At 57.2% G+C, this 14,531-nt stretch overlaps 2 protein-coding genes across 17 annotated transcripts in view; one reads left to right on the top strand and one right to left on the bottom strand.

Annotated features, from left to right (window-relative positions):
* EN1 (engrailed homeobox 1) overlaps positions 1-2,667 on the bottom strand; it is an 86,469-nt gene extending 83,802 nt beyond the window's left edge. For all 13 annotated transcript variants that reach the window (XM_063712741.1, XM_063712742.1, XM_054549252.2 and 10 more), the window contains exon 1: positions 1,164-2,667. In XM_063712741.1, the coding sequence (XP_063568811.1) occupies positions 1,164-2,034 (871 nt within the window). In that variant the 5' untranslated portion in view covers positions 2,035-2,667. The remainder of the gene's footprint in view (positions 1-1,163) is intronic.
* The window catches only part of MARCO (macrophage receptor with collagenous structure), a 158,566-nt gene that overhangs the window by 12,558 nt on the left and 131,477 nt on the right, over positions 1-14,531 (top strand). The window contains exon 1 of one of the 4 annotated variants that reach the window (XM_063712740.1): positions 1,649-1,764. The exons of 1 other annotated variant lie outside the window; for it this stretch is intronic. The gene's annotated coding sequence lies outside the window, so the exon portion shown is untranslated. Of the gene's footprint in view, positions 1-1,648; positions 1,765-2,840; positions 5,421-9,660; positions 14,492-14,531 lie in introns of those variants that run through there. 2 more of the 4 variants (XM_054549249.1, XM_054549248.1) reach the window with 2 other exon arrangements.

Below are 14,531 nucleotides of genomic sequence, written 5' to 3'. Positions count from 1 at the left end.
TGTCAATAACGGGGCTCGAGATGGCGGGAGCTGATAGTGCGCATCGATCCGCGCCCGGCCGGCAGCTGTGGGGCGGCGAGAGACCAGCCAGAGGAAAGCCGCGCGTGGCTACGTTGTTCCCGGCCCCCTGCCGGACCGGGTGCCTGGAGTGCTGATCTTGGGCCAAAGCTTCTGCCGCTCTCCCAGACATTGCTGGCCGGGGCGTCGGGCAGGCCTTGGCCTTCTCTGCCGGAGCCCAGCTCAGGTCTCCTCCTCGGATTCGCCAAGCGCGAGGGGCACACGGAAAAGTGGTGGAAGAAAAGCCGAGAAAAACAGGCCTACGGATGCCAGAAATCTACTGGATGTGCGGGTGAAAAAAGGAAAGCGCCGCGCGGGGAGGATGTGGGAGCTGTTCCGCGGAGAAGCTACGGAGGAAACTGGCTCTCATGCCCTTGGCCACGCTTCCTGGCCTGAGCCTGACCTGTTTTCTCTCCTCTCCCACTGTTTTTCAGCTCCAGAAAACCAGGGGCTGCCAGCACCCACCTTTTTGTCAACTGCCTTTCCCTGGATTCTACCCACCCGGGTCAGACTCTTTTCGCTACCCGGCCGGGGGAGAGGGACGGCTTTCAGACGCTTTCCTTTCTGTCTTCCTGTGTTTCCCATGTTTATCAATGTAAACGATCTCTCCGCAGAAAATATCGAGATGGTGTTTGTGTTTGTAAGGACACACAGTGAATATAATTTTTCTGAACAAGGCCTTCTCTGGTCAAATCTGGCCTCGGGACGATCAGGTTGGTGGGATTTCAGACACACATCACTAGGCCCACCTTCCTGCCATATCTAAACACCCTGAAAAGAAAATCACTGACTATGTACTTTTCCTAAGAATAATAAAGATAAGAGACAAAGAAGGCCCCAGGGATTCAGAGTTCAAAACCAAAGAATCGAGACTCGAGACTCGAGCCTCCTGTGCTACAAGCTGTAGCTTCTCGGGTGGTGGCCGCAGAGGCCAGGATCGCATAGCTGGGTGAACATTCGGTTGTGGCTGGAACTGGGGTGAGGAAGCAGGCGTGAGAGACTGGAGTACCCGAGGCCGGGTTTGCTCTCCCTAGCGCCGCAGCTTGGCGTTCTGGGGCGGTCCGCGGGGCCAGAAGGCATGGCGCAGCCCGGAGTTGGGTACTCACCGGAGGACGGACGATCCGAATAACGTGTGCAGTACACCCAGGCGGGCCATACGAGAGGCTGCTGCGAGTCAGTTTTGACCACGGGCCCGCCGTTGGCTGAGCCCATAAGTAGGATTGCCGGGTTGCCGTGCTCCGGGTATTTGGTGCCCTGCGTTCCGGGGCTCCCCGCGCCGCCTCCACTGCCGCCGCCACCGCTGTCCGAGGGCTTGGCTGCTGCGGCCGCCGCCGCTGCTGCCACTGCCGCCGCGGCCGCTGCCGCCGCCGCCGCCGCCGCCGCAGCCGGGTTCCCAGCTTTAGACGCGCCCGCGCCGGCGGCGGCTGGCTGGGAGCCGTCGGGTGGGCCACAGTTCGCGTCCGGGGCGCACAGGAGCGAGGCAGCGCCTGGCGCCCGGGTGCCCAACGGGTGGACAGGGTCTCTACCTGCGGCAGTCTGGCCTCTGTCACGCTCGACCCGGCCTCCTCCTCCTGCGCCTCCTCTGGCCGCCGCAGCCACCAGAAGCTGCGGTGGCGGCTGCTCCTTTTTGCAGCCGAAGTCCGGCCTCAGGATGTTGTCGATGAAAAAGTTGGTGGTGCGGTGCAGCTGGGCCGCTGGCTGCGGCTGGTGAGCAGGCGCCGCGAGATGCTGAGGCGGCGGGGGCGGGGGGTGTGGGGGGAGGTGCGGGTGGTGGGCCAGGGGCGGCAGGCAAGGCGCCGCGGGCGGCGAGGGGGGCGCAGGCTGCGGGGACACCGGCACGCTGTCTCCATCGCTGCCGCTGCTGCCGCTGGCGCCCGGACTAAGGCTCAGGCTGAGGCCGCCCGGAGTCGCCGCCGCCGCCGCCGCGCCGAGGCCCGAGTCGCGCTGACTTTTAGGTTCCGGCTGCTGTTCTTCCATGCTCGGCCGCCCCGCCGCCCCGGCCGCCGCGCCGGCCCCCGCCCCCACCGCCTCGCTCCCCACCCCACTTTGCCAGCGGCCCGTGGGGGTGCGCGGAGGAAGGAGGCAGGCGAAGCCCCAGCTAAGGCACAGGGCGGGTGCAGGAAAAAAGCTCAGGCGTCTGGCCTGGATCGCTCGCTGTTATCTAGCAGATAGATCTCGCTGTCTCTCCCTCTCTAATTTGTAGACATCCAGATATGGAGACACTTGGCTATTTCTTTTTTCTTTCTGCAACCAGATTCAATGATTTGATTTAAATGGGGAGTAAGCCACGGCCAAAAAAATGAAGGAAAAAAAGAAAAAGAAAAGGAAAAAGAAAGCAAGAAAAAAAGAAAAAAGCTCCAATAATTTTTTTTCTTAAAGGGAAAAAAATAGTATTTAAAGTCTAGCCATCTTCCTAGGCAGTAGTGAGGGGTTTGACTTCCCCGAGTGTCACGCTCAGCTGTGCCCAGAGCGTGAGGCTGGCAGCGCCTTTAATCGCCTTTGCTTTTTTTGCAGGGAGAGCGCGTCTCCGCCAGCGCCGGGCTGGTTTTTTTTTTTTTTTTTTTTTTTTTTCAAAGCTCTGACAGCTCGGATCTTTACACAAACTCTCTCGCTTAAAAAAAAAATCACCCAGGCACACTTTTTGCCTTCAAACCGGAAGCACGTGAGTCAGGGCCGCACGTGTGCGGGGCCAATGGCGAGCAGGGACTCGCGCTGACACTCGGGCCTCGGCCCAATGGGCGCGCGCGGGACTTTGCGGATAAATAATCCGGGGGCGTCAGCCGCGGGCGGAGAGGGGGCGCCGCGGCGCTGGCCCTGTGCGTCGGGTCCGCCCTCCCCCACCCGCGCCCGCACCCGCGTCCCTCCCCCTCCTTCAGGCCGGGACCAAGGAGGGGGCAGAAGAAATCCGGGAGGGGTGGATTTTGGGATGTAGGCAAATGGAGAAGCAACTCCATAAACAACTTGTTGGAGAAATGCAGGATTATGGGTCTGTGAAGCTCCGGGAGCAGGGGCAGTAGGCAGGAGCCTGGCTGTTTTGCACCCCCACGCCTAAGAAACTCAGCTTTTTATTTTCTCCTGTGTCTCTGGTTGCTGTTATTGAAGGATGAGTGGTTGTTGTCACTGCCGGTTTGTGTGTTTGTGGGTGGGTGTGGGTTTGGGTGTGTGTAGTGGAGGGAGGGGGAGTGAGACAAGGAGGTCGGTGATGTGAAATAGACCTAGAGTTAGTTACTTTCAGAGGCGCAATTTATTTTTCACAAATAGCAAAATCTGAAAGGCCCGCTGCGCCTAGCTAGCGTCGCACGTTTACGTTTGTACGTCTCCTGCCGGCCCGCTGCATTGCTTTCCCTTTGTGGGGAATCCGCACCCATGCCCTTCCCGGTCCAGACTTTCGACAACACCCTGGAGCTGCCCTGGCGCCGTAGAGCCAAGCCCAGAGGGCTCGGAATAGCCCCAGAGCCAGCCGCTTGGACCTTCCCTGGCAGTGGGAGTCAGGTCAACGCAGATTAAACTCAGGAGGGCCCCCGGGCCGGCGAGTCAGAACGCGGATGCGCGCTAGGCCCTAGCTTTTAGAGTTCAGGGTAACCTCTGTGTTAGATTTCCCTGCAAAGTAAAATCAAATAAATAAAAGCACTGCACCCCAAGTATTTGCCCTGGCCAGCTGAAGTTGTGAACAGGGAGTTTCCCTCAATTGCGAGGTAACTGAATTTCCTGGGATTGCTCCCAACTCCCTGGGTGCCTCCGGCTCCAGCCCTGTTCTTCCCTAGTTTGAGGGGAATGCGGTTACTCCAGCTGCTATCATTCTCCCGTCTGCCGAGCTCTTTTTCGCTATTTCCTGGTCGAGGCACCCCCAAAATTTTCTCATAACCGGGAATGTGAGGGACGGGGGTGGCGTGTGGACTGAAGCTCTAGGCACCTGCGGGACTTGTCTCCGGAATCGTTTTGGAGGACCAGTATCCGGCTATGCTGAAGCCTGCAGTGGCCGAGAAAGGCGTCAGCAAACGAGGCCTTCGGGGGTGTCATCTTAGAGCTCCAGCGGACCTCCTCGCCCTGAACGCCCTCCCCAACTGGGACAGTAGAGAAAGGATCTCTTTGGAAATATTGTCTATTTGTGACATGCGAAAGAATCCCCCTACCTCCAGTTTTCCAGAAAAGTCACAGGGGGTTAGGCTAGGAGGAGCATGCAACTAAACCCACAACAAGCCGAACCACCACCGCAGTAGCTGAAGTTTCTCAAAAGGGCTGGTGGAGAGCAGGAATTTGTATTGCTCACCGCATCTTGGGAGCAGGCGAGGGTCCCCCAATTTCCGGGGCTGAGTTCCCGGCTAGACTTGCGCTGCAGCCTAGGGGAGAAAACCTCTCTCCCTATCGCTGCGCTGCAGTCTTCTCTACCTTCCCAAGCCGCCTCCAACCCCACCTTGGAGTCTCCCGAGTCCTCTTCAGTCGCACACCCAAGGGGTCCCCGAAATCTCCAGGCGCCCGCACCCCTTCTCCCCGAAATGGGGGTGGGATTTTATTTATATTTAAGTTCGCAAAATTGAAATCTTTATCCCGCAAGCAAGCGTGGGTACTTAATTAAATTCTAATTAGGACACTATCAATATCCTATTTAGCTGCGTAGCTTTTGTGCGCCGCGGTCCCTTTCAGCGCGGTAAATAGGGTCTCGACGCCTTATCTCGCCTGCAGGAGACGCCTCGAGAAGGGCTGCGGAAGATAATTTATAGGTTTTAATTACTCTTCATTCCGCCTGATCAGCTTGGCGTTCATCACAGGCCTGTGAATAAAACCCTGGTCAAAAGCTCTGTCACATCGCGCTGGCAAGACGCTTAATCAAAGTGAGCGGCCCCGCGCGCCGCGCGGCCCGGCTCCTCCACGTAATTTCCAGCCAGCTGATAAAGCCAGCTGAATAATGCGGCGGCCCTTTGGAGACACCATTTACAGAAATGACTTTATTGACGGCTTAACGTCGGTAATTCATTTTACCTTTCATGTAGTGGAGCCCGGATTTGTTACAGTAATGGGATGATAAATGCACCCGCGGCCCATGAGCTCGAGCTGGATTAGGCGGCACTCTGCGCGCTGGCTCGTCCCCCCACCTCCCCCAGGCCCGGCCTGGGCCGGACGCTCGGTACCCCGCGCCGCTCCGCGCTCCACGACCTCCACCCAGACCCTACGCCCTCGTCTCCCTCCTGCAAATGAACATGCTATTGGGAACTCTGTGTGAGCGCATTGACGTCTTGGCAAGCATGCGAGTGAACTGTGTGAGGGCTGAGTGAACAAATGTTGGCCGAGACGGATGGGTGAGGGGTTCAGAGGACTCTGAGTGAGCCCAGGATTGGGCGTGTGAGTGAGGAACTACGGGCAGGGTGAGTTGTGTGTACAAGTATGTGGGTAAAGGGTTAGGGTGTGTGTGAAGGATTGTATATGCACGAGTGGGTATATTTGTGTGGCGGTCCTTTTGGGGGTACTCGTTTCTGCCTTTGGGAGCTAAGGAATTACTTTCAACTTGATAGATGCCCAGGCCGGGGTGGCAGAGAGGTGGGCCTGCAGGTAGCAGGTGGGGAAGCCTGACTCAAATGGAATGGAGCCCCTTTCTCCAAATGCCATGTGCTCTTGGGCCGAAGGTAGGGAAGTGTGGGGGTACCCAGTGCGTATTTCTATGGCCTTGTAGTTCTGAGCTATGCAGTCACCTGGGCTAGAGGCCCACAGAAGGCCATGGATTGGGCTGCATCTCTGCAATAAGTTGATTGTCCCCAAATACCCTTTTCTTGGGGATAGCCCAGATAAAAGTGGAGAACGACAAGAAAGATAAAGATTCTGTTTTGTCTCAAATGCCAAAGTTGGGGGAGGGGTGGTACTTTTTTTCACTTGCAGGAAGGAGGTTCCAACGAGGCCTTCAGTGATGGGGAATTGGGTAAATAGGACAAAGAGAGACCCCAACCGTCTTTCCCTTCTCCAGTCCTTGGACTTCCTGCATTTTCTGAGGATAGTCAGGGGCTCCCACTGAGCAAAAGGCACCTGGCCAAACAGAGGAGAATGATGCATACATGTTTGGGGAGCTGCTAGCTAGGGGAGTTTGGGGATCATATAGTCGGAAGACTGGCATGTGTTTATTAGAGTGAAGGCTGAGATATTTTACCTTTCTTTCTCCCCTTTTCTAATTTTGGGAAAAACGCTCAGCGGTCTTGAAGAGCGGCCCGTGGCTGTGGGGAACAGAGTGTATATTTGTATTTATTTGCTTGGTATGTGAGAGCCACCCAGAGAGAAAATTAGTCTATAAAAGTATTGTGTGTGTGTGTGTGTGTGTATAGTTGTGTGTGGCAGGAGACCCCTGTATGTATGTGTTAATGTGTACACCCAAGTCAGCCCCACTAGTCAGGCATGAAGAAATGTATTTGCTGGGGATTTTGGTGTATGCTGTTCAGAAAAGAGGACCAGCGTGTGTGTCCATAGAATTTTGGATTTTGTGTAGGCAAAGACAAATGCCAGGGTCCTGCATGTTTCCACCTCTCTTTCCAGGATGAGGACCAGAAGGAGAATTGTGAAAGAAATTCTTGCAGCCTGGCGAGGGGTGTGCGCCATGGGCTGGGAGTAGGAGCGTGTTGCATGCACAGGGTGGTAATCGCATTTCGAGTGTAGATCAGATGGCGGTGGGGCCTCGTGGTGCGGGACATGAATGAGTTGTCGCAACACAATAGCGTGCAGCCTTCCTACGGGGACTGGATGACCAGCGGTTTTGTTGGGAGTGAATGCGAGGAGATTTCTGCTACAAGTGCCGCGTTATTATGAGCTAGAAGGTCAGACTATACATCGCAGGTCCCCAAAGCCTATAGACCTTGGGAAATGTGGGGCCTCGAGTCACGTCATTGTACCTGACAGTCTTTTTCAATAGACTAATTCAATTAGCGCTCGGGGTTTCGGTCTTCATTTGGAGCCCATAATAATGTGGGGGTGGGTGGGTGCTGGGGATTCGTTGGGTATTGGTTAGGGATCCTAAGCAATTCTGTCCAAAGTGGAGTGGGACTAGGGGAGGCAGCAAAGGAAAAAAACTGGTGGGTGGGGGGTGCATGGGAGGCAAACCATGGAAAATAAAATGCTCTGCTGACAAAATAAAATGCTCCGTTGACTCCTGAAATTGGGGCAGCAGTTTTGTTTGTAGAGGACCCAGAGCGTTCCTTGAAGGGGGTGACGGACAGGGAGGATTTCTTTTTTTCTCTATATATGAAATAAGACTAAAAATGTCTGGGTATCTAGAAAGCCCGAGAAAAAGCCCACTGTTGGAGGCTGTCACCTTCGTGGATTTCAGTATTTGGATTTATGTCCCCACCATCCGGTCTTCCCCCAGAGTTTTCTCCCTCTTATCTGAGGCAGTTCACAGCATGGACCGTTTTGTTCTAGAAATGGTGCCTCTCTCTCTCTCTCTCTCTCTCTCTCAAGCTCAGACAAACTGAGACCTTTCTCCTCTTGACTCTCCGCGGGAAACGGTGGAAAGGTATCAATGATTTCTGTAAATTGCACCCGGTGGCCAGGATTCAGAAAGCGCTCCTGGGGCCCTGGTTTCCTCTCTGAGCCCCGCCGGCTGTCCACAGGCCCGAGCCGGGCGCAGAGGGCGCCAGGGTGCAAACACCCGAACTGTCGCTGCTCGCGGGTTTGCAGGCGGCCTTCGGGCTGCGCGGGGATGTCCGGGAGCCGGACGCAGGGCCCCTTGGCTCGGATTACGGGAAGAGGAGCCTTCACTGTCCCCCGTCGGAATTTCAAACCTCGCTGAGACTGTATTACACAGCCAGACAGGCCTCTGGAGCTGAGAATTTTAGACTTCGCTGCTCCGGGAAGCAAGAGGACTACATACAATTCCCTACTTATTTTTCTTCACTTTAATCTGACATCCCGCGTTTTATGCTTACACTGAATCCTACCCAAACCCCAGAACCCAGACCCGAATTTGGGTTTAACCCCTTTCTCTTTCTCCGAAAAAAAGAAAAAATCCGGAGTTAATTCAATGTCTACGCCTGAATTTTCTTCTATTTTTTATTTTGCTTTCCTCCCTGTATGGCTCCCTCCCACTCCCCAAAAGATTCCCCGAGGTCGGTGTTCTCAGGCCTAGGGGACCCTCTCCCACCCCTGGTCCCCATCTGTCCGAGTGGCCGCTCTCGCCTGGATCCGGCTTGGCGGGGTTCGGGGTCCACACCGACTGGCCTTGGGCGTGTGAGAGTGTGGGAGCGACTGAGGAGGGGCCAGCGCGGCTTCCGGGTTCTGCTACCCCCACCCCTCCGCTCAGTCCATGGTCTCCAGGAGGTCTGAACCCGACTTCAAAGTTGGGAACGAAAAACGCCAGAAAAGAAGAAAAAACACAACATCAAAGTCCTTTGTGCAGGAACGCCCCCGTGACTCCAAAACTGTTCTTTTTGCTTGTCCCAGAATTAACTGTCTTCCTTCTCTTCCCTTTGACTCCTGTAGGGGTGCGGGTGGTTGTCCCGGGGCTCTTTTCCCAGTGACCCTGGAAAAGGAGACAAAAGTTTGCGCACCCGGCTCTCGGCGGCTAGGTTTTCTGCCTCTGCCGGCCCAGGAGCCCGATCCAGGCCGCGCCTCCCCTGTTGCCCACGGGGCGTGCATCTTTGGGACCCTCTTCCGTGGGAGGTGCAAGAAAAGCTCCGGGTTCCAGCAGAGGTCGGCGCTGCAGGGCCCAGGCGGGAAGATGTGGAAGGAAAAAGTTTAGTTCAGAAGGTGGGGCGGTAAGGGAACGGAAAGTCTCACGAGCCTGGGAGCGGGGGAGAGGGGCGAGAACCCGTCTGTCTCCTCCACCCCGCCCCACCTCCTTCCTCTTATTGAATCGGATGCGGGGGGCGGGAGGGGGTCACTGCAATGCCAAGGCCTTCTCGGGCCATCTTCCCTGTTCCCCTGCTCCAGCAGAAAGCTGGGAGGGGGACGAGTGTGTAGCCCCGCGCGTGCGTGTTTGTTCGTGACTCTGAGAGGCTCTGGGTGGGTGCGTGTGTGAGTCCAAGTGTGTGCCCGAGTGTGCACGCAAAAATTGCGTGCGTTTTGTCTCTCTAATACTCGTGTGGTTGCGCTTTGCTGTGTCGGTGTGAAAGTGTGTGTGCGTGTCCACGTGCATAGTCTCCATGTGTGCGTGTCAGTGAGTGAATTTGTGTGAGAGCTGGGGAGTGACCGAGGGTTTGGAAGTGAAATATGTGAAGTTGGAACGACCCTAGGCTCTGACCCCAAATCTCACCTTTTATCCTATCCCTCCCTCCAATCCACCCCCTCCACCCCCGCCATTGAACTATGCCAGGGAAGAGGAGACAGTTGTTTAAACCCGGATTAAAACAGCAACTGGTTTTTTGTTTCCCACCAAGACCCACCTCAGCAGCTCTAAGCCCTGATTGAGGGGAGGGTGGGCCACACGTGCCAAGGTCAAGATCAAAGGGACCTTAGGGAGCGCAGAGACCAAAAGCCCGCTCCACAAATGGGCAACTGAGACCCGAAGAGAGCAAGGGACCAGGTAGGGATCCCACAGAGGCCGCCACTGGTCTTAGAGCTCGCCAAATCCCGCTCGGAAGCCGCGGGCGTCCCAGTTTTGTTTTGCAGCCTAAGTCCCAGAAGAGAGCGCGGGGGATGACGGTCTCCTACCCCAGGCTTCCAACTCCACTCCGTTCAACCCCAGGAAGGGTTCACCCCCTTCCCAGTGGGTGTTGGAGGTGGGAGGAAGGAGGGAAAGTGATCTCTTGGGGCTGGGAATGTAGTGGGGGTGGGGGCGAGAGGGAAGCACAATCCCTCCCCTTGTCGGATCCCACTTAGGGCTCCTAAGATTCCTACCTCTCCCCCACCCACCAGGGGGTTAGCAGCATCCTCTTCGCCCCCGCTACAACTGTCCAAGCATGAATGGTAGTTAGGGGTAGGGGGCTCGGTAAAGGGAAGGCTGGGCTCACTTCCTGCGGGGGGACTGGGGGTAGCGATGGGGTAGGGGTGGAATACCGGCCACAAAGCCATTCCAGGCACGTCCCTCCCCTCTCGCGCCAATGACTCCCGCCCCAAAATTGTTATGCAAAGGAGTCAAGTATGTGATCTTCTGGCGATCAAAGCGGCAAAGCCAAATATTAGAGGCGCAGTCAATAATGGATGAGCAGATTAAGAAACCCATCTCGCGGACAATTATCGCCGCAATTGAAAAAGCTCACTTTTTCCCTTATTCTCCACCCCACCCCCATTTATAAAAGAAAAAAAATAGGCGGAAGGATGGGGGCTGGGGCTGGCAGCCGAGGAGGCTGCAGGGACGCGCGTGGAAGAGCCGGTGCGTGGGAGGGTTTGAGGGGGGACATCGCGCCCCCTAGGGGTGACCCCGGTGGGTCCGGTGTGCTCTCCGCGGAGCCGGCGGAGCCTTGTCCTCTGCACCCGGCGTGCAGCGGCCCCTTAAACAGTGGAACCATGAGGCCGCTCTGAGCCGAAGGGCTGGAATCTGGGTTTCTTGGGTTTTATTTTAGACCATTCGGCACCACGCCCGAGCTCCCCCGCCACACCGCTTCCAGTCCCCTTTCTTTCCATAGAGCGACCCTAAGCCGGCGGTGGGGCAGGGAGCCGAGTCTGAGCTTGCGGGCGGCTGACGGCCGGTTTCCCTGTGGGGAACACGCCACCTGTCGGCGCCAGTGAGAACTGCGTCTGTGTGGCGCCCTCGGGGTATACGAGGCTGCCGGGAGATTTGCGTCTGAAGCCCCGCGCTTGCGGTGGGGACGTCCGGCCTCTTTCCTGGTAATTGACGCCTGAGGCGGGAGAGACAACGGAATTCCCACAAAGGGATCCTTCTCGGGATCTCCTCACCTTAAGACAGCTAAAGCTGGAGGAAAAGCCCCTCCGGGGGGCGGGGGGGTGCGGGTTTGCCCTGCGATTCCGAAAGCAGAAAATACCCGAGCCACACAGGGACGGGCGCCGCGTTGGTAGTCAGGGCTACGTTCCTACTCCCTCTACCTGCCCCGCGCTGTGTGACCCTGGGCGGAACCCCGCTGCTCTCTGGGCCTCAGTGTTCTTATTCGTAAACTGAGGGAGTTGGATTAGATTGGTCCTCTCCCAACTCTGACCTTGAAACTGATACTGAATCTGAACAGTGTCTGTAGACACCTGTGCCTTGCCTTCTATTTCTAGCCTTGAATAAATCCTGGACTTTTATGTGCCATTTATATCCTAATCTTATATATATTTAATGTATAACTGCTGCAATTATTGTTTTCTCAATTGTCTAGGATTTCATTTGGATGTGGTTAGGATGGTCCAAATTATCCTGATAAGTGCCCATTAACTTAAACCTTTTTAAAAAATCAAACCAGTAAAACTTCATTCACTTTGCAGTGTGGACACTGCTGGAGAGCACCCATGTCGTGGGTCCAGTGAGGACACAATGGGGGGCTTAGAGACATGTGGGAGGCTTAGACGAGAAGACAGGACCCGGGCAGCGGTCAGTATTAGAGAGAGGACCCGTAAGAAGGGCCGAGGCTAGAGGGAGAGGGAAGACTGAGCCAACGACGCACCTGAGCCCTGGGGTGGGGGTGGGGACGTGGCTTCTAACCCAAATCTCCCTGCCAGGTAGTGTCCGACGAACATCGACGGCAGGCGTCGAGACTAGTGCAGGGTAGCTCAGACCTCAAGCCACCCTTGACCTTTCCATGAAATGAATAAAACTCGAAAGCCGGGGAAAGGGGACAGTATTTCGATCCGGAGATCGCTTATAACCTCTGCTTGGAGTTCCAAGTTTGTGCAGCTCAAGGGAGGCTACAGTCCAGCAAGGTCTGGGCTCCAAGCATGGGGCGGCAGCGCCCAAGCTTGGCGCGCCCCTCGGGGAGCCCCGGAACGGTCCGCGCCATACATAGCCGGCTGTCCTGGTCCTCAGCTTCAGGCTGGCGGCGCAAGGCCAGAGCGGCTGCCTTCTAGGCACCTGGGTGGAGGTCTCACATAGCATTCCCTGAGAAGCGAAACTGCCCTTGGGGCCTGCAGCGGGCCTGCCACATCGAACCGGAGACCCTCTGCTTTCGGGATAGATGGGACGTTTCTGCTCTGTCCTTCTTGGAGTCACGGAATCGTTCCGGGGCCGCGTGCTGCCTGGAGGCGGTGAATTTCAGGGTCTTGAGAAGCAGCGCACACACGAGATTCTGGGCGAGGGTGTCGTTCCTATTAAGAGACGGGAAAATCGAGGGACTGGAGGTCCGGTCATTGTCGCGTCAGCAGCCTCCTGAACACCAAGCGAGACCTGAGGGTTCCGCTGGGGCCTCGCCCTGACACCCGGGCCCTCCGTGTGGTCGAGAGTTTGCGCCCGCTTGCGCTAGGGCAGCGAGGTCCCACTTGCGGCCGGCTGGGGTATGGTAGCAACGGTTGTCTACTCCCCACTTGTGACACCGACACCTTCCAACTCCTCAGACCCACCCCGTGGAATTCTGGACTTTGTGAGGGCCACCGGGGTCCTGGCCCTGGGGTCAGCTGCCATCTGACTAAGCCAGGACGGCGGAGCTCCAGGCCTTGCTCTAGCACTGCCGGTGCGTCGGGGCCCGCGGAGAGCCCAGGGCGGGAGCTGTGGGCTGAGCCGGATGGCAGCGTGGACACAGATGCCCCGCCGGACTGAGCGGCAGCCAAGACTCTCCGTCCAGCCCGCCGCTGGCCTCGACTCTCCCAGACCGGCCACGGAACCCAGATTTGAGCAAGCAAGATAAAGACGCCAGAGGCGAGTGCGCGGCGGAGAACTGGCCGCGACACGGGAAGCTTCTGGGGCGCAGAACGCTGGCTCCGACTTGCGCGGCACAGACCAACTTCTGTGTTTGGACTCAATTGAATAGGCGGATTTATGTTAAACTTTGTTTTCACCTTTCACACAGATGTTTCCAGTTTACCAAGGGGGATAGAATGAGAGACAGAGATGTGAGAGATACAGAGAGAGAGAGAGGGAGTGCAGGGTTGGGGGGAGGAGGTAGAGAGAGCGGAAGCGATTCTGTTTAGGGGTCTCCACCTTCAAAAGACGATGGAACGATGGTAGCCAGCTCAGGATCTATCAGGTGCTAGCTCTGGGCTGCCTGGCTCTGAAGGCTTCACCTGGTGGGCTGGCTTAGGTATTCCTAATGGGCATGCCGGGAGCCTATTAAAGTATGAACCGGCATACTCTCCCTTTTACAAAGGAGGAAACTGAGGTCGGAGAGGCTTAACCAGCCCCAAGCGCATGCCCATACCAAGCGGGAAACGAAGCACCGAATATTTCCCAGGCTCTTAGGGAGCCAGATGGGGGCCAGTTCTCTCAGGAGACGCTCCAAGTCGCCCTGCGGGCTCCAGGTGGGGACGGGAGTTATAACCTTCCCCGCCCTTCCCCCTGCAACACACTCGAGGTCTCAGAGCTCCCAGGCCCTCCAGTGGGGCCGCGTTCCCCGCCAGGGTGGGTCAGGGGAATCCTCTGCCTGCGCCCTCTCCGAGGGTCCGCGCAGAGCGAGCGCCTCTTTAGGTGGGGCCTCTGGCTCCGACCCCCACTCCCAACAGGGATCTTCCGTTTGCATCACCCAGAGGAGCTGGCCAGAGAGCCGCGCCGGAGGCCGCATCTCCCCTTGTTGGTATTGTTGTCGCATTGCTTTCTTCTGGCTTCCAAGCTCAGTGACCCCGGAAGGGGCCGAACATCTGACTCCGGCATGGTGGTTGCCTGCCCCCGAAGGCGGGGGTAGGGGGCCAGAAATGCTGGCCTGGGCAGGCCCCCAGCCCCGAGCTCCTGGGGTGGACATCTCAGGGTCCCGGGCCTCCAAGCTCATGGCCGGTCTCCGCGGCGGCGGGGTGACCCACCAAGGGCAAGACTTTTTCAGACTTGCTTCTGGTCACCAGGCAATGACTCCGACTGGGACGTGAGCGAGCTCGGGTCCCACCTGGAGGACAAGGCCCAGCCTTCCCCAGAGCCCCGCCTCAACTGTTAGGGTGCAAGTGGTGGCGATCCGGGAGCAGTCGAGGCCCGTGACAAAACCAGGATGACACAGTGTTTTCTAACCGCGCTGAGGCCGTAGCCTCTCCGGGCCTCTCCATTCCCGGACTCCGGCAGCCTGTTGGCCTTCCTGTCACCACCTCGTTGGAGCACCCTGCCCTAAGACCTGGAATTGGGCCCCTGGCTCACAGGGAAGAGGGTGGGGGTGGGGTAGGGAGGAAAGGCCGGGAAGCCTGCTGGAGAGAAGGCGGTGACTGAGGGCCAGCATCGCCAGGAGGCATAGTTCCACCAGTCCCCAGTCCCATGGTTGCACCTTGACCCCAGTTCACCTGCAGAGAGGCAGGGAACTCCTCTGATTCCTGAACCTGCAGCTGATGCTGCACTGGAGGGGTTTCCGTTGGTCCAACGCACCCCGGTGAAGGGAATTCCCTGGAGAAGAGAGAGGAGGTGCCAGAACCTGGCTGTAAGGGGGGTCCAGGTGTGCAGAGAGAAGCGGGTTGTCCCGGGCAGGTGAGTCCTGCAGCGAAGCACCTGAGATTTCAGTTTCCTT

Source organism: Pongo abelii, chromosome 11 (assembly GCF_028885655.2).
Source record: "Pongo abelii isolate AG06213 chromosome 11, NHGRI_mPonAbe1-v2.0_pri, whole genome shotgun sequence".
In the NCBI taxonomy this organism is placed as follows: Eukaryota; Metazoa; Chordata; class Mammalia; order Primates; family Hominidae; genus Pongo; species Pongo abelii.
Note: the sequence above shows the minus strand (reverse complement) of the source record. Positions and strands in the feature narration are given on the sequence as shown.